General features: G+C 44.7%; 1 protein-coding gene across 1 annotated transcript in view; it reads left to right on the forward strand.

The window, feature by feature from the left end:
• Tbc1d9 (TBC1 domain family member 9) overlaps positions 1-2,639 on the forward strand; it is a 109,183-nt gene extending 106,544 nt beyond the window's left edge. The window contains exon 21 of the mRNA XM_078022088.1: positions 536-2,639. Within this exon, the coding sequence (XP_077878214.1) occupies positions 536-1,255 (720 nt within the window). The 3' untranslated portion in view covers positions 1,256-2,639. The remainder of the gene's footprint in view (positions 1-535) is intronic.
• The last annotated feature ends 16,215 nt before the right edge of the window (positions 2,640-18,854 follow it).

Genomic DNA, 18,854 nt, shown 5'->3' on the forward strand with positions numbered 1-18,854 from the left:
ACGCTAAAGTGTAATGAGGGAGGAAAAAAAAAGATGTGAGTAATTACAACAGGATGGAAATGCTGTTTCCTAAAAGCAGGACAGGTGATCATCTGCTAGGGCATTGCTTCTGCCTGGGGAGATGAGGGGGGTGTCATGGGAGAGGGCCTGGGAGCTAACCTTGGAAAAATCTAGATGGATTCTAAAGTGTGGAGGTGTGAGGAGAGCTAAGTCTAGGGTTTTTTTAAGATCTGTCAACAGGGAAGATAAGGGGGCAACGATGCAAAAGCATGACGTAGTCAATCTCCACGTTAGGTGTTGGATAGATAGTTTATTAGTTCCACTTATTAGTTCCACTTTCATGGATGTTGAAACTTTCAAATTAAAAAAGAAAGAAAAACTCCCATTAAGAGGCTAGAAAAGTCGTACCCATCTCCTTTGGGGAGAACTTTCTGGGGATCTCTGGAGTCTTGGCTTGTTGGGGAACCAGTCCTGTCTCTGGGCGCCCCACCCACCAGATTTCACTTTCTTGGTGTCCTTCCTGATGGCTTTCCAGGGACAGTTCATCGAGCTGTGCAAGACCATGTACAACATGTTCAGCGAGGACCCTAACGAGCAGGAGCTGTACCACGCCACGGCGGCGGTGACCAGCCTCCTGCTGGAGATCGGGGAGGTGGGCAAGCTCTTCATCACCCCGCCGGCCAAGGAGGGCCCGGGCGGCGGGCCACCCTGCCACCAGGGCATCCCGGGCGGCGTGCTGTTCCCCAAGAAGGGGCCCGGTCAGCCCTACGTGGTGGAGTCCGCGGAGCCGCTGGCCGCCAGCCTGGCCGGCGACGGTGAGGAGCACTCCCTGGGCGGGCAGATGGAGGACATTAAGCTGGAGGACTCCTCGCCCCGGGACAACGGGGCCTGCTCCTCCATGCTGATCTCCGACGACGACACCAAGGACGACAGCTCCATGTCCTCCTACTCGGTGCTGAGTGCCGGCTCGCACGAGGAGGACAAGCTGCACTGCGAGGACATCGGGGAGGACACGGTGCTGGTGCGCAGCGGCCAGGGCACGTCGGCGCTGCCCCGGAGCACGAGCGTGGACCGGGACTGGGCCATCACCTTCGAGCAGTTCCTGGCCTCGCTGCTCACGGAGCCCGCCCTGGTCAGGTACTTTGACAAGCCCGTGTGCATGATGGCCAGGATCACCAGTGCAAAAAACATCCGGATGATGGGCAAGCCCCTCACCTCGGCCAGTGACTACGACATCTCGGCCCTGTCGGGCTGACCCCGCGGCGGAGGGGAGCCACTGACCTGTGTTCTGGGGGGGGGGGGTCTCTTTTCCTTTTAAATTAAATATTTGTTAGTACCTGGCTCGAAGCCTAGTGTTTTCATAATGTGATACAGTAAAAACTGTGGCGAAATATCTAAGCACCTCAATGTAGACTCAGTACTCTCTTGCTGGGGGAGGGGGGTTCCCAGAAAACCGCTTATTCAGTGAATTCCCCCCAAAACAGATGAATCTGTCAGTGACGTGTATTATAACTTATTAATCTTGCTGTTGAACTGTACACATGGTTTAAAAAAACATAGTGCTGTTTAATGCTAAATAAGGCAGCCGTCGTTTCTGTATTCGGGCTTTTAAATAAAATTAGAAACTGTAAGAAAAAGGAAATGCCACAAACACGCAGCTGTTCTTGGCGAAGGTCTTGTTGGCTGGGGATATCCTGCACCACTCTAGCAAGTATTAAGAAGATTTTTCAAGATTTGAAATGTATTTCCTAAAAATCCTCCGTTCAAAAACCACATCCAAAAGATGTTCCCCGTTAAGAGGAAAACATTTGGGGTTCCAAACAATAATGGGAGTGTAACTGATTTTTTACACAGTGGCAAGGGCACTCATACTTGATACAAATACCAGACCAATTTTACATTAACAAATGGTTCTGATTATTTATGTCATCTGGCCAAAATCCATGGAAAGGGAACAGTCTTTTGTTACAGAAAATGTGCATGTGGCAGCAGAGAGGAGAGAACTCAGGATGGGCTTTTTCATTTTGTTTTGTTCTGTTTTTGAAAGAGTAGAAATACTGATGCTTCTGATACTGGATTTTTAGCTTCTTGATATGCAAATAAAGCAAAAAAAAAAAAACCCAAAACAATGGACTGTACCATTTCCATACTCTCCATAGATTTGAGAAGTTGTAACGTGAATGGCATATGACCATCTTTGTTAAATCGATGTAGAGATCATGTAAACTGAAAAAAAAATCCTGCAAGGCAATGTAACTAGATGTTTTGAAACAGGGCTTGTCACCTTATATAAAATAATAGTAAGCTCTATTTCCTGAATGGATGTGGAAATGAAAACTAGCACACCTGCACTTTGAATTCTTGCTTCTTTTTTTATTGTTGTTATGGTTTCATTTTTTACAGATGTTGGGAGGTTTTTCTCCTTCTTGATGAATTCAAAATCATGTTCACATTTCCTTTGCTTTTTCTGAATATTCCTTTCAACACATTCCTTTATTTTATTATACCTTGTGTCCTCGTTTTAGCTGTTGCTGCTGTAATTTTTTATTTTGTTTACAGAACGATTTTTAAACTGTCAAATGAAGTAGAGTTAACCTCAAATAGGATAAATGTGAAGAAATAAAATACTTCAGATATGGCTTTTTATCTTTGTGCTTGAGTTCCTGCCCACGGCAATGATGTTATTTCTTTGACAAGTTGGTAGGGAAAATTTTATTAGGCAACCAGTTTGACTAAGTTAATATTTATAGGCAAATATTTTGAGATAAGAAATAAAACGTGTGTCATTTTAATGAGTGCCAGTGAAATAAGGAAGAGAAGTGTTGTCTATCGTCTGATTTAGTTATCCCAGGTAAGTAAGAACAGGTTGGAAATGTTTCTATTTAATCCTGATTAGTACACGGACACCATTTGGTCAGTTTAATCAAGTATCTAGCCTTTGATTTGATTTGACTCCGAGATGGTTACACTGCAGATGGTGAGCTCAGTGTCCCACCCCAGTGGACTTGAGCCTCCACCTCCGGAGCCCTGGGCAGTGGAATATTGGGGAGCTTTCACAGAGGAGCACTTAAAGGGACAGCTCCTGGCAGGGAAAGAGAACAGACCTCAGCGAGGGAAGTGAGGGTGCCCAGAACAGGGGTGGGGACACAATCCCTCCAGCACCACCTCGCACCTGATTCTGGCCAGGAAGGGGTTAAGTCATGTACCACAAGCAGCCCCAGGCAACACAGCCTCCTCCAAGGTGACACAGGACAGGAACCCTGGCAGCAGGCAGAGGGCACCTCTACAGCCTGATGGCTTCAGGCCAAACTTCTCTAGGAAGGGTGGCTAGATTTCTGCTTCTTGCCTTCTAGGCTTAAGACATTCTCAGGGACCTCTAGATCCTGGCAGAGTAGCCTTGGCAGGGACCCCTGACTGAAGCCTTGTCTCAGGGCAGCTTCACTTGCTGAATTCAACAGGGAAGCCCAGGGGAGGAGCCGGCAGCCACCTGACCTCTCCTACCTCCAGGGAAGGGCTCTGGTGGTGCATTCTTCATTGCCTATCTTGTAAGAAGGCTCTTTTGTTCCAGCATCACCTTCCAACTTGAAAAGAACAGGAAGTGAAGGGGTGAGGGCCAAGAATCCAAGTATTTCACTCTAGCTTCTGCTTTACAATGATTCCTCCATATAACATTTAAGTTCTTTGGCTTTTTTTTTTTTTTTCTTTTTTAGTACAAGGGATTGTACCCAGGGGTGCTTAACCTCTGAGCCACAACCTCAGCCCTTTTTATGAGACAGGGCCTTGCTAAGTTCCTGAGGCTGGTTTTGAACTTTCAATCCTCGTGCCTCAGCCTCTGGAGTTGTCAGGATTATGGGCTGGGGATATGGCTCAGTGGTTAAATGCCTTTAGGTTCAATCCCCTGTACCAAAAAAAAAAAAAAAAAAAAAAAAAAAATTCAGCAAAGACTCCAATCTTTATCTCCTGAATCCCTATGACCTTAGGTGTTGGACGGATGGTTTTATTACTATCTATTATCTATTACCTATTGCTATTGTATCTGAGAAATATGATGCATAACTTTCCAACTGGGTCACTCCCAGATCTCAGGACTCCTGCACAGGACACTTAGTTATTTTATCTTCTCTGTGAGGTCTCTCACTGATGCTCCTGTTCAGCTTGATTGTCTGGTTATCCCTTCATCCACTATCTTCCCAACTCAATACAATTTCCCTGATCCTGTGTGGCCACCACCCGAATTGGCCACTCCACAACCTCCTAATGAATTGTTAGAAACATCTGCCTTCTTCACTCACATCTGGGCTGCTGATTAATAGAGAGCCAGGGGAAGAAATTTCACATTATAGATTCATGCTTCAATTTTATGCCTTTTTCTCCTCTGATGAGTCCTGAATGCCAATCAACAATCCTTTTTCCATATCCACTCCTCCTACTCCCCAAAACATTTTAATTTTTTTTCTAGTCTCTTCAAAACCCCTAACCCCACACGTTCACCCTCTTCATTGGAAACAGATGGTGAGTTTACAGGAATGGTTGGAGCCATCAATTGCCACCGTCAACTCTTAGCCCCGCCACAACAACTTCCCATGTGAACCTGCAACCTCCCTTCCTCTATCCTCTTGCTGGGAGAAAAGAAATCAGCACCCTTATCCTCCTTTATCTTCCACATCGTCCTCACAGTAGATTTATTGGCATCAGATAGTGAGAGTATGTTCTCAGTCCCTTCATTCTGTTATCCAGTAGTTACTGCCTTATCTAACTGTGTTCAATAAGGCATTAGAACACCATGCAAGAGTCCTCTACATGCATTTCTTCAACTGCGGTCTAACCCCGGCTCAGGTGAGCAAGACTGCTGGACTTGCCACTGCACTGAAACCACTCTTGTTGAGGATACCCGTAGCTCCCTGCTGCCGGATCCAGTGAACTCTGATTCTTTAGTGGTGGTGGCTGCTGTTTTTGTAGTGCTGGGGTGGAACCCAGGGCCTCACTGAGCTACTCAAAGCTCATAGGGCCACACACCCAGCCTTGACTACTGATTAACTTATTTCTTCTTTCTGCAGCATTTGGTTCTATGGACTCTCCCTTATTAAAATCCCCTCCTCCCTCACCTGGTCTCTGTGATGCCAATATCTTTGAAATATTGACAAATACAATTAGATGCAGTAACACATGCTTGTCATCCCAGCAACTCAAGAGGCTGAGGCAAGAGGATCTCAAGTTCAACTCCAGCCTCAGCAACTTAGCAAGGCCCTTCCTCAAAATATGAAATAAAAAGGGCTGGGGGTATGGCTTAGTGGTTAAGCACCTCTGAGTTCAATCCCTGGTTTAAATAAATAAATAAGAGAAAGAAAAGAAAAAAAAATACTATATTGACAAATCCTCCACTGACTTTCCTGGCTGCATTCTTAGCCCAACCTTCAGTGACAACACCACAGGGATCTGCCCTGCCCTCTCAGGTCTTGCCTGCAGTGAGCTCACCCACTTCCATGATTTCAAGGCCACTCTCTCTACTACTGACTCCGCAGTGCTCTCCCAGCGCAGACTCCCCTCCTGAGCCATCTCATTTGACAGTATGTTGTGTGGCCAATGGCAGAAATAACACTGAGCAAATGCAGTCCATGCTCTCTCTTCCTGAACATGAGTTGCTTAGGACATACCTCTAGTTACTAAGCCCCACCCACCTTCTCATCTTCTTCTCTGCTCCTCTGACTTTTTCCATCACTGTGCGACAAGCCATGTGTCTGTTGATAGGTCCCACCCTTCCCACCCTTCCCGTGGCATCCCACAGAACCTCATCACCATCTCTTCTATTTTATCCCACTAACATCTAGGCCACTGTATCCCACTAGGGGGCAGTGTTGGGCTAAGGATGGTCACCTCCTAATCTGAAGCCCACATTCCATATATTCTCACTCAAGTTCTATTTGTCTGATCAAAACTAAAAGCACAGATTGCCCCTTCATGCTAGAGACAATTGGGGCAGAAAATAGGGCAGAGCTATGAATTCAAGGGTAACAAAAATGACATTATCAAAGATTTTGGCCAAAACAATTGTTCCATGCAACTCTAAGGAGGGTTTACTCTGTGACCAACACAGGAAGCCAATGGAGGAAAAGAAGAGGAACCAAGAGGGAGAAGGTGTCTTTCCTGACACACATGTTACCTAGTATCGAATATTTTCACAAAATTTTGTTTCTGCTTAAAATGTAATTTCCCCTTGAGTTCATGGCCTTAAGCTGGCAAAATCCCCTCCTAGTCCTGCCAGAGCCAGGTTTCTGCCAGCACAGGCTGTCTCAGGGGTCACAGAGCCCTCCTCCTCAGCCAGCCATGTCTGCCACCCTCCCTTCAGGGTGCTGGCCAGGACCCCAGCAACTCCCTGGTGGCCTCGCCTGCCAATCACAAGCTCACGGAGGAACGTGGGCTGGAGGCCAGTTTTTCTCCATTTGCCCCACGATCATGCACAGAAAAGATCAGGTCACCCTTCAACCTTGGAAAGATCTTCCACCAGGCTCAGGGCACTCGATTGGATGACACACTTTCTTTCTCCCACAGAGGAGGCCAATTCTGATGCTCTTTGAAAAGCTGCCTTAAAAGTATTCGAGATCTGAATTTAAAAAAAAAAAATTCAAGGTTTGAATGAAGAAACTGAAATGAATGTCCGAAGGATCTCAATGAGATGAAACAACCACCGAAGGGTTCAAGTGGGTGACCTGAAAGTTAATATAGCCTGAGCCCTGACTGAGGGATGGATGCAGTCTGAGCCTTCTACTGAAAGCTCAAAGGCGGCACCACCAGCAAAGAAAGAGGGATTGTTTTCTTCCCCAAACTTGGATGGATAGATGGATGGATAGATAGATACATAGATAGATAGATAGATAGATAGATAGATAGATAGATAGATAGATAGATAGATAAAGAGAGAGAAGGAGAAAGCAAGAACCGTGAGAGGAAGACCCAGGGAACTCACTGAGGAAAATGGATTTCAAAATCATCAGGAGTAAAGGAGGCTTGCCCCCCTGAGGGGGTCTCTGAAGGTCACCTTTGGATGTGACATCCCAGGTATTGAGAGACGTGAGGGACACTGTGAGCTGAGCCTGTGTCGGCAGGTCCTAGCGCTGGCTCACCTCCCACGTGTTTCCTGGACCTCCCTCCCCATCCACCGATAAGGAGCTTGGGATGGGAAGAGCTGCCGTGGCCCTGTCTCCCGTCCCTCTCCTGAGAGCTTGAAGAACAGCAGGAGAGGGAGTGTGGTGGGGACTCAGCCAGGCAGAGCCCGGGGAGAGGAAACGTCCTCCCACACACCCTCCTGTCCACATGGACTGCTGCCTCTCTTCTTTCTCTCCTCCTCTCCTCACGGCAGGCAGGGGCTACTGACACTTTTGTGAATTGCAAAGCAGGCCCAGGATTTTAGTGAACCCTTTGACCCAGAAGAGGAAAGGAAGGAGTACCACTGCACGGCCACTCCTGAAGGACCAAGGAGACGGCCGGCCTCCAGGGGAGCTGGGCTTCTCTCTATTCACACTCGCCTGAACCCAGAAGTCCACGGTCCCTGCCTGGACAGCCCTGAGCCCCTCCTGGCCTGCACAGCCTTCCTCCCGTCCTCCTGAGAGCAGATCCATGAGTCCTAGACCTGGGCACCCGAGGGAGAAGGTGCCTGTGAGTTGCCTGACACGTGGTGCTCTGGTGCAGAAACTGGAATCTCACCTCCCTACCGCAGGCTACCCGGTGAGATAGGCAACGATGGAGGCTGCTGCCCGTTAGTATGACATCAATTTATAAGGTCACCAGTTGACCATAACACCATACATAGGTAGGGTGGAGCGAGGGACAGAGGGGCTGTCTGGCTCCACGGCTGGTCCTAAGCTAACACAGTAGGCCTCCAGCTGTCTAATCAACGGTTCTCACACCCCTAATGGCATTACATCGCCCCAAACCCAGCTGAGGCCTACGAGGGGTTCATTTCCTATGCCAAGTCCTCGCTTGTGTATTTTGTGGGTGACTCTGGGGCATTCTCTGGAGTCGCCGACAAAAGGTACCATGATCAGTGAGCCAGGTCCACCAGGGCAGCAGGACAGAGAAGAGCCGCACGATGCCAGGGTCTGCGACCCCTGCTGAGGACAAGCATTTTAATACTTCCTACTCCTGTGCCCTTCCGACCGGGTCCTATCTTACCCTGGAAAGTCCTACGGAGAGCAGAACAGGTCAAGGCTAGACTCCCCTTGGGACGTGCGGGTTTTATTTTCTGGACACCAGAACACGTCCCTTCTGTTAAGTCATGTTGATGGATGGTTTTGGGCCGTGGCTTATCCGGAACCCCTCCTTCTTGTAGAAGCTGCCCTCTGTCCCCACCAGGGCCTTTCTCCCGGCACTCATGTGGCTGCGGTGGCCCCACTTTGCCCGTCCAAGCGACCTCAGGCACTTGGGAAGAGCTGATGGGTGACAGAGGATTCCCCACATTCCAGTCTGCCCTGCGTGGGCCCAAGTAACTGGAGTAACAGAGCCAAATAGTCAGGCTTCTGAGCTCTGAACCCTCCTCTGACAGGAGGTAACTGAGACAATGAGGTTCTACACCCACAGTACAAAAAAAAAAAAAACCATTTACAGACTATCATTTTTATGTTTTAAAAGATATCAAAAATTACTCGGTCCAAAATCCCTAATTATTTTGAAAACTTTTTGAAGCTTTTTTATCTATTTATTTATTTTTAGGTGGTACTGAGGATCGAACTCAGTGCTTCACATGTGCAAGACAAGTGCTCTACCACTGAGCTACGGCCCCAGCCCCCAAGTGCCTGATTTTTCCAAGAGAGGAACTGAGACTCTGGATGTTTAAACTCTACTTGAATTTTATAGAAGAAAAGCAAACCCAGCAATCTTTTGCTACTACTCTGCTTGATGGCCAATATTTCTATCCAGCCCCAACAAAAGAGACTCAGCAGTTTTTCTTCTCAGAAGGTGTGTCCTGAGTAATTCTCCCTAGCACAGGCTAGACAGATGGGGGACAGAGGCTTTTGCTATAGCCACAGGCCGCCGTGTCCCCAGGAAGCATTAGAATCCACTGGATCATGGAAACTCAAACTTTTCTGCTGCTTCTCACTATTTACACTAAAGACAGTCCCCTTAGTTTTCAGCTGGTAGTAAACACTGCTCAGTCTGCACAAAAGGCACTAAGGTGTAAGCTTATGGCTGCAGAGTACCGGTCACTTTTACGGAGACTGGTCCAGGGTGTCTCATAGATGCAAAAAAAAAAAAAAAAAAGAAAAAGAAAGAAAGGAAATTTAGGAGATGTATGTGAAAGCAAATACTCTACCTGTTTTAGATCCTTTGATATCCTTAGGGATTTCCAGTATAAAACAATTTTTAAAGTCAGATTTATATTTTACAGTACAGGTTGGTTTAACTTATGGTAGCTCACTAATAATTTATCATACACAAAAATAATTCTATATCTTGGAGATCAATCAGCTGCTCACCTCTTTTTACTCTTCTTTAAAAGTATGCTATCAATGCCAGGCACAGAAGCACATGTGTATAATCCCAACACCTGGGAGGCTGAGGCAGGAGGATTGCAAGTTCAAAGCCAGCCTCAGCAACTTAGTGAGGCCCTGTCTCAAAATTAAAAAAAATAATAATAAAAAGGTTGGGGGGATTTGGCTCAGTGTTTACACACCCCAGAGGTCAATTGCCAATACCAATCAACAAACAAACAAACAAAAAAAACCAAGTACGTTATCAAGTGCTCATCTGTCTTGTGGCAGATGAGCACTATTGCAAAAACAACTGGAAAAGTTGGATAAGATTACCAAAATACTTAATAAAACCCCCTGGCATAAGGAAGACATTAAAGAAGCAAGGACTTCAGGGATCCAGGTCCTGGACAGAGGAATTGTGTGTGGAGGTGACCACGACATTCTGCTCAGCTTTCTCTGTTAAGAAATTCTCCAGTTATTTGTCAGTACAGGGGAAAGAGCTTAGGATGTCCAATGAAGAGGCAAAGATGCTGATCAGAGATTTGGACAGTCTCTTGAGGCTAAACAGACAAAAATCAGAGTTTGAGAATGATAAGGTGCAGAGGACATATGGAGCTCATGTCATGGAGGGAGGGCAAGTGAAGAGGCGTGAACCAGATGTTGGGGGCCCCTCTCCCTTCCGGGCGTTTGCTGTTTCCCAGGCAGCACACCAGCAAGAGGTTGACCTCAACTTCTCACAAACCAGGGAGGTAAGAATGAGGTCTCAGGGCCAGCCAAGGAGGTGATGCCAACACCCCAGGCTGCTGGCTGGAGCTGCTGCTAGTCTGCATCTCAAGAGCGTGACCCCACAGGGACCAGTCTTTGTCAAGACTGACACCCAGGAACAAGTTCAACCTCTGTCAGGGAGATCTCTGACTACTTTCATGGAGTGTCAAAAAGAAAGTAGATCCTCTCTGGATGATGATACTATCACCCAGAGCCTCTGCCATTTTTCACATATAATACCTGGCATTAAATTTAAAAGTCACTAAGCATACCTTGGTGCAAGACTAGGGAAAAACACAATAGGATCAAACCTAAAGACGATCGGATATTGACGTTTGTGATACAGGCTTTTAAAAGATCGTATTTTAATTTGTTTAAGGTGAAGAATTTTATGAGAGTAAGATGTGAATTAAAATCCCATAGCAGATAAAATAATAACTAAAGTTAAAAACTCAGTAATAATAAATTGTACAGAAAGTTAGATGCACCCCCCACACAAAAAAAAGGTTGATGAGCTAAAAAGAAAAGTCAATAGAAATATCCAGACAGAAACAGAGAAAGAAAAAAAAATGGAATAAAAGATACCAAAACCAGTATCAAATAAATGTGAACTTAGGGAGAAAGGTCTACAATACAGAGAACACAGAAAACAGTATAAAATAAATGAGGCTTAGGAGAGAAGTTTGAAATACATCATTGCAGACTCAGAAGAGGAGGAGAGAGGATGGACAGAAAATTTAGAAGTCATTTTCAGTAGCATCAGAATTCATGATTTACCTCAAAATAAATCCAACAAGAGGTGTGTTAAGACCTCTTTACTGATGATTATAAAATATTGTTGAAGAAATGTAAAGAGGGAAAAACTAATGAAAGCAATTTTCCATATTCATGGATTGGAAGACTGAATATTATAAAGATGTCCATTTCCAAGCAAACTTGTAGTAAATGTTAATTTTATTTTGCCTTACTTTAGTGGAAATGAAATGTGGTTCTAAAATTATTGGGAAATGCAAAGGATCTAGAAGAACCAAAGCAATCTTAGTGGAGTTCTAGAAGAACCAAAACTTTATTTTAAAGCCATGATGATTCTGGCAACACGTGAGTGGCACAGATGAGACGGACAGACTGATTACATTCGACTCACAACAAAGGCTCCAATGAAGAGCATTGAGAAAAGAGTGGTTTTCTCAAATAATATGCAAACCATTCTGTACGAAACAAAGATTTTTGACCCTTTTTTCAAGGTCAAAACTGATAGTGCTTATTTAGCAAATTCAAGTAGAAATCCCAAAGGATTTTTTAAACTTAGCCACAGTTGCCACATCATTTGGAGCCTGCTCAACGGCCTCCCAATTCTTGCCCTCCCTGAAGAGATTCAGAAATGGCTGAAGAGCTCTCTGTCTTCAATCCTGTCTCAGATTGAAAAGCCAGCCCTCAAGGTCAGGCAGCCTGGCGGCTGGGCCTAGGCCCAGCAAGGTCAGTCCCAGGAGGAAGTCGGATCATAACCAGGAAGCCTATGAGAAAACCTGGGCCTTCTGCAGGTTTTCTGGAGGGCAGGAGTGAAGGGCCATGATCCCCTAACTCATCTTGGTACTGAGTCCTGCTGGACTTCAGTTTGTCCTGGAGGAGCACGGTCAAAGCCCTCGCTGGTCACTAATCATTTATCTCCGTCTCGTCTTCCTCTGGAAGTTGCCTAGTTTGATGTAGTGAGCAAATTGTACAGCCAGGATTCAAACTCAAACCTTCCTGTCTGCCCACGTTCATGGCCCTGTAATATTCCAGCTCCCATGTCATTGACACGCCATTTCTGGAACCTCAGCTTCTGAATCCTAGAGATTTGCCTGGCCTTGGAAGGGAAGTAGTGCTTGCAGGTTTCAGACCCTTCATTTTGTACTCCTGAGCTCAGCTTAACAATCAATCACCACCCAGAGAAGAAAGGACCCTCACAGATAGGCGAGGTGTGAGGGGAGGAAGGAAAGGCATTGAGGTGCTCAGTAATACACCTGGAATCCCTGTGCGGTCATTCCCTTCTCGGAGCCCGCCTCTCTGGATCAGTTCTGCACTTGTGATCACCTCCTGAATTAGATTCAGGTTTATTCCATTACTTCATTCTGGTACCGCTCAAGTGTCATCTTATTAGTGACACCTGTTCTGAGTAGTGCATCAAAATGACAGCTTCCAGTCTCTCTCCATCCCTTATTCTGCATTATTTTTCTCCATAGCATTGATTATTACCTAAAATATTGTCAATTTACTTACTTGTTTACTATCTTTTTCCCCCCTCTACTTTAATCCTAATATAATTTGGGGAGGGCCAGTAAACTGCTTTATCTATAGGGTCTAGAATAGTTTTTGAAGCATATTGAGGGTTGAACGTATTTGTTAAGTAAAAGAAATATGATGGATTCCTAAATCATATTCCAAAGGGTCAAACAGGAAGGAAAACCGAGTTAACAAAAACCTGTTCTAAATGAACTTACAATCATAGCATCTAAAAAGAGGGATGGGGTGGATACAATTTCACACCCAAGAGGGGAATGAAAACAGCAAACCACTCCAAGTTATCACCCCTGTTGACTTTATGCACAATTTGGAATCCAGCCTCCAGGATAGCCAACCTGCAGTGGGGCCTGAACCAGCCCTGGGGACAGGAGGGCAGGTGGGAGGAGGGCTACTGGAAACGCCCATCCCAGGAGCCGGAGAGGAGGTAAGCAGTATTTTCAGGCCCATGAGAGATAGCAGACATTACAAATATCTTCTCCCACCTTTTTAAGCTTCTTTTTATTATTTTTCTGCCTTTTTTATGATAGCCACAATGATATGAAAGCTCTACACTTCATGTATTTCTCTAATGTTAGAACTCTGCCTGTTTCCAGGTCAGCACCCTCAAAATCATGAAGAGAAAAAAAAAACTGATTTATGCTGGCCAAAGTTTTGGTTGACACTTAAAAGACTGGTTGAATTCAAAAGACCTAAATCATTTCGTTGATGATAGGCCAGGCCATATATGGCAATGTAGGCAAGCCACAGATCTGGGATTCCAAAACCACCAATGAAATCAAGTGCATCAATCCACTTAAGAGACTGAAGCCAACTGTCTCTACAAAGTCAATTACACAGTCACTGTCAATCACTAAGGGCAAATTTGGAAAGAACAGTTATCGAAGGGAGAAAGGAACTTCTTGAGTTGTTAAGAAGTCCCAATCAAATTCCGTAGCTTGAATGGGACCAAATTAGCTCATACGAAACATGGGTTGTGCTTGTGTGTGCACAGCAGGTGCAAGGCGGAAGGAGACAGTGAGGTAGCATCTGGGTGCAGAAACTCTCCTAGTCCCCCAAGGATACACGTTCACTAATAAACAATTACCCCCTAAAAATGGGAAGAGCCATGGAAGGGGATATGTGCAGGGAACCTGGAATCTCTGAAAGGTACCTCACCGCCTGGGGACTGCGCAGGGAGGATGACCTGGAGGAGGTGATACTTCCTCTGAGTCTCTGGGGTGAAGAGGAGTTGGCCAAACCTGAGGAGAGAAAGCCCTTCCAAGCAGGGGACGCAGCCTGCGAGTGAAACGCAGGTGAGAAAGATCACCCAGGAGAGGAAGGTACCCGCGTGATGCGGTGGGGTGTGGAAAGCATCGCCGACTGAGTGGATTTTAGCTGTATTCGTGGTTAACTCTCAGAAGTTTTATGTTGTGACCCAACAAAATCGATCGGTAGTTTCTTGTTTCTTTTTACCAATTTTGTGTGATTCTAATATGCTTTTCCTATTCCAGGTCGATAAAAGTCATCTTTTGTATTTTCTCTAGTACTTTTATTGTCAGCTTTTTTTCATGTAATTTTGTGAATAATGTTAAAAAGAGATAGCCCTCTGTCTGCAATGTCATTTTCCCCCTCATATCAAATTACAACAAGTAGACAGTAGTCAAATTATTCAGAGACCTGGAAGTCTCTTTAATTCTGTTCTCAATCTGACAATTGATTTGAGGGTTGATTTATCATTTTGAACTTTCTTTTTTTTTCACATATGGCGAAATACAGTCTCTTTGGTGTGCAGTTGTACGAACTCTACCATATGGTATCTTCGTGGAATTATGTAACCACCATTGCCATGATGATGAGCCACTGGAAATCCACGTCCTCCACCCCTCCTCATTCAAGCCCTTCTTATTCAAACTCTTCCCCTCTCCCTGGAAACCAATGATCAACTGTCTTCCTCTATCCAGTGCCTATCCCCAAATGTTATGTAAATGTGCTCACCCTGTGTAGCCTTTTGAGTCTAGCTGCTTTGACTTAGCATCATTCATTCATAAGCCATCTATGGAGCTGCACATAATCAGCACATCATTCCTTTTTATTGTGAGTAGGATTTCATCCAGGTACAACTGTGCCATGGTTTGTTTATCCATTCACAGTTAACTTTCCCAGACCCCCTAATTTCTAAACACTGATCATCTAATATGGGTTTAAGGAACACGGTCTTTGCTATACTACCCTTTTCTGTGTACTATGTCTTCTTGTTTAAAAATACCATTTTATCAACTTGCTGTGTTGTTCTGTGTGTGTGTGTGTGTGTGTGTGCGTGTGTGTTGCTAGAGAGTGAACCCAGAGTCTGGTGCTTGCTGAGCATGTGTTCTGCCACTGAGCTGTACCCCCAATCCTAAATCAACATTTAAAATGCTTTGAACCATCATTCTCAGGATATTCTAGAATTTTTAAAATATTTGAACATAAAGTATATAAACTTTCCCCCCAACTATTTTGATGGAACAAGCTCTTGCTTTGTTTTATCATGGCAAGTTACTAATAGATGGGTTTTATTGAAGTTTTTCCATACATTCAATAACACAGAATTTTTAAAATAAAGTTATACTGACCACTCATAAGTGTATTCACAAGTGATACTTGGCCTCTTAAAACTGAGCTTTTTATAACTAAACTAGTAAACTGTAAAAATAAGAAAATTGATTATATATATGTACACATACACAGACACAATATATACATGATGTTCGTCTTGATACAGGTTGAAATTTGCACTGTAGTATAGAAAAAAGGTTATTATTAAAAGAGTGTAGTGCCCAGTTTTTTTTTTAATGGTAAACTAGGTAAACTAGGACAAGAATACAGCATAGAATTATGTCCAAAATGAAAATAAGGGGCTAGGGGTGTAGCTCAGTAGTAGAGGCCTTGCCCAGCAAGTGTCAGGCCCTGAGTTCAATCCACAGCATCACAGAAAAAAGGCAAGGTTCATTCATACTGGAAACTACCTGGTAAGATTCTGTGCACCAGCTGTCAATCCCAGGGAGCAGAACACCTTGCACAGGTTAGTGACCCCAGAGGAGGATCTTGCCGTCAGAGTAGCCAAGGAGAACACATGGCAGTCCAGCCCTGCATGGAGTGATGCTTTACTTATACAGAGGAAAGACACAGCAAGATCGGCTTCAGTGCTGTTCTCCCAGCATGAACGGGCTCCATGCACCCCTCTAGTAGAAAAATTCCCATCTCTCCCTGGTAGAGTCTGAAATATTGAAAACTGGGAACACAGATGCACATGCTTAAGCAGAACAAAAGAGAACACACTGAGTCTGAAACAGGGAAAGGGATTCCCAAACGAGGCAATGAACTGAGCAGAGACTGTGGGGCTCTTACCTAGTGATGTGGAAGCCTTCCGGAGTCAAGGGTTCTTTTGAGTAGCCCATTCAAGGTCCAGAGACGACAAGCAGAAGGCTGCCTTCCCCAGTACCATCCCAACCATCTGTGCCAGAGTAACAGCTTCTTCCAATCAGACAGAACACTGGATACACTAGTTTGGCCCTTGGCCTTTTTCCCTTGTAAAAGCCAGACCTGTGAGAGTCACCACCTAGAAGAAAAGATATGGAAAAGTTTAAGCTCAAATTCAGACTTCAGTATGTAGTGGAGCTCCTAAAACAAATGTAGGAACTGCAAGACAAGCAAACTTAGTGGATTTGGGATAAATTTAGGTAGAAAAGCAAACAATTTACCAATGTAAAAAGCCATAAATAAAGGGCATAATTTGAATAGAAAACTGATAACTTACCACATAAATATACAAATTCTTGAAAGAATATAATGGATTTTTGTTGTTGTTGTTGTTGTTGTACTGGGGATTGAACCCAGGGTTACTCTACCACTGAGCCACATCCCCAGCACTTCTTGTTTGTATTTTTTATTGTGAGACAGGATTTCACTTAAGTTGCTAGGGCCTCACTAAATTGCCAAGGCTGGCCTTGAACTTGCAATTTCCTGCATCAGCCTCCCTTGCTGCTGAGATTATAGGTGTGCACCACTGCACCCAGCACAATGGATGTATTTCTTTATTATTTTTTAAATATATTTTAAGTATATTTTATTGGTTCTAATTAGTTACACATGACAGTAGGATGCATTTTGACACATCATACGTAAATGAGTATAACTGCTCTTTCGGCTGGTTGTACCTGATGTAGAGTCACACAGGTCATGTGATCATATATGCACATAGGGTAATAATGTCCAATTCATTCTACTATCATTCCTACTCCCATGCCTCCTCCCCTCCCTTCACTCCCCTCTGTCTAGTCCAAACTACCTCTATTCCCCATTGTGAACCAGCATCCACATATCAGAGAAACATTTGGCCTTTGGTTCTTTGGAATTGCCTTATTTCACTTAGCATAATAGTCTCCATTTCCATCCATTTACCAGCAAATGCCATAATTTCATTCTTCTTTAAGGCTGAGTAATATTCCATTGTGTATATATACCCCAGTCTCTTTAGCAATGGATGTATTTAAAGTTAAAAATTGATGAATGTTATTACAATGCATAATTTTGCATAACATTCTGATAGGATTTTCTCATCTATCATGAAGAGTTTCTTTTTTTTTTTTCCTGAGTATAATTTCAAGAAACCAGGAGTTGGCATCCAGCCACTGCTGCTTGATAAGTCTAGGGTTAAGAAGTGCAGTTCTGTCAGGAAAGGCATTCTCCTGCCTTTAAGTTTCAGAAGTCCTGCTGAAAAAAGGGGGAGTCATATTGCATGGCCTTGTTTCCTGTTCACTGTCTTCTCTAGCATGGTCTATACCAGATAGCATTGTTTGGGTAATTCGGACTCCCTCTGTTGGGTGCTGCTTAGTCTCTTACTTTGTGCATTTCAGTGTTCACATGCCTGGAAGCTGTGGATATTAATGCCCCAACACTGCTGGGCTCCGCTCCTGGATCTGCAGGTTCTCAAAGTGGAGGGTTTCTGGGGCAGAGTTCTGGGGTGCACAATGGCGGGCAAGGGCTGGAGAGGGTGGGCACAAGAGGGTCCTTGCTCTCCCACTTGCCCAACAAGAAATGGAGGTGGGGGCGCCTGGTTCCACGGTGCAGGGACAGGATGCTTGACAGGAGCTGGCGTCCAGCGCAGTGCTCCAAAGCCTGTGCACCTGTCCTGGATCACCTGGTGACCAAGTCCCTTTGCAACTGGCCCAGCTTGGGGAGACCCTGCCTGCTGGAGCCACATTCAGAAAGAGTCTAGGAGCAGGCGGCAGGGTGCCTCGTCCAGCTTCTTTAGCTTTAAATTTTGATTGGTGTGCCCCGACCTGCTTTATACCCAATGTCTAGAGGATGCTATTCTGAGCTTTGCATATCTTATGGCTGACTTTTCCACAACTGCCCATTCCTCTGATCAATTTTATTTTCTTGTCCAATGTTCTATACATTTGGGAGGTTTTCTCCAATAGCTGATTGAAATTCCATTCCTGCCTCTGAGACATTGGCAAAGGCAGAGATGCTACTTAATTTCTGATTCAGAGCTCATTTCTGAAGGCCTGGTAGAAAATTTAGTTTTAGTTTTCACTGGACCTCCTCCTCCCCAGGTCATGCTGTAGATCTTAGAGCGTCAAGGGTGGAAGGAAGCTCCTTAAACAGCCCATCCCTGCAGGGGCATGTATACCACAGGGAATGCAAATCAAAACCACAGTGAGATGCCATCTCATCCCGGTTACAATGGCTATTGTTGCCTGGCACAGTAGCGCACTCCTGTAATCCCAGCGGCTCAGGAGGCTAAGGCAGGAGGATCCTGAGTTCCAAGCCAGCCTCAGCAACTTAGTGAGGCCGTTAAAAAATTCAGCAAGACTCTGTCTCTAAATAAAATACAAATAAGGGCTGGGGATGTTTCTCAGCGGTTAAGTGCTCCTGGGTTCAATTCCTGGTACCGAAAAAAAAAAAATAGCTATTGTCAAAAAAGTAAAATATAACTTTGGGGGAGGGTGTAGAGGGAAAAGAAACTCTCATACATTGTTGGTGGGAATGCAAATTAGTGCATACAGCCATTATGGAAAACAATAAGGATGTTCCTCAGAACAACTCAATATAGACCTAACGATGGATCCAGCTACCCTCTCCTTTTGGGTATAATCAAAGGAAATGAAATCAGCCATATCAAAGAGACACCTATCTGCCCATATTTATTGTGGCAGTATTCATAATAGCCAAGATATAAAATAGACCCAGCTGCCCATCAGTGGATGAATGGATGTGGAAGATGTGATCCATACACACAATGGGATGTTGTTCCCCTGTGAAAAGTATGGGAATCCTGTCATTTGCAGTAAAATGGATAGAACTGGAAGATAATTA

Source organism: Ictidomys tridecemlineatus, chromosome 9 (assembly GCF_052094955.1).
Source record: "Ictidomys tridecemlineatus isolate mIctTri1 chromosome 9, mIctTri1.hap1, whole genome shotgun sequence".
In the NCBI taxonomy this organism is placed as follows: Eukaryota; Metazoa; Chordata; class Mammalia; order Rodentia; family Sciuridae; genus Ictidomys; species Ictidomys tridecemlineatus.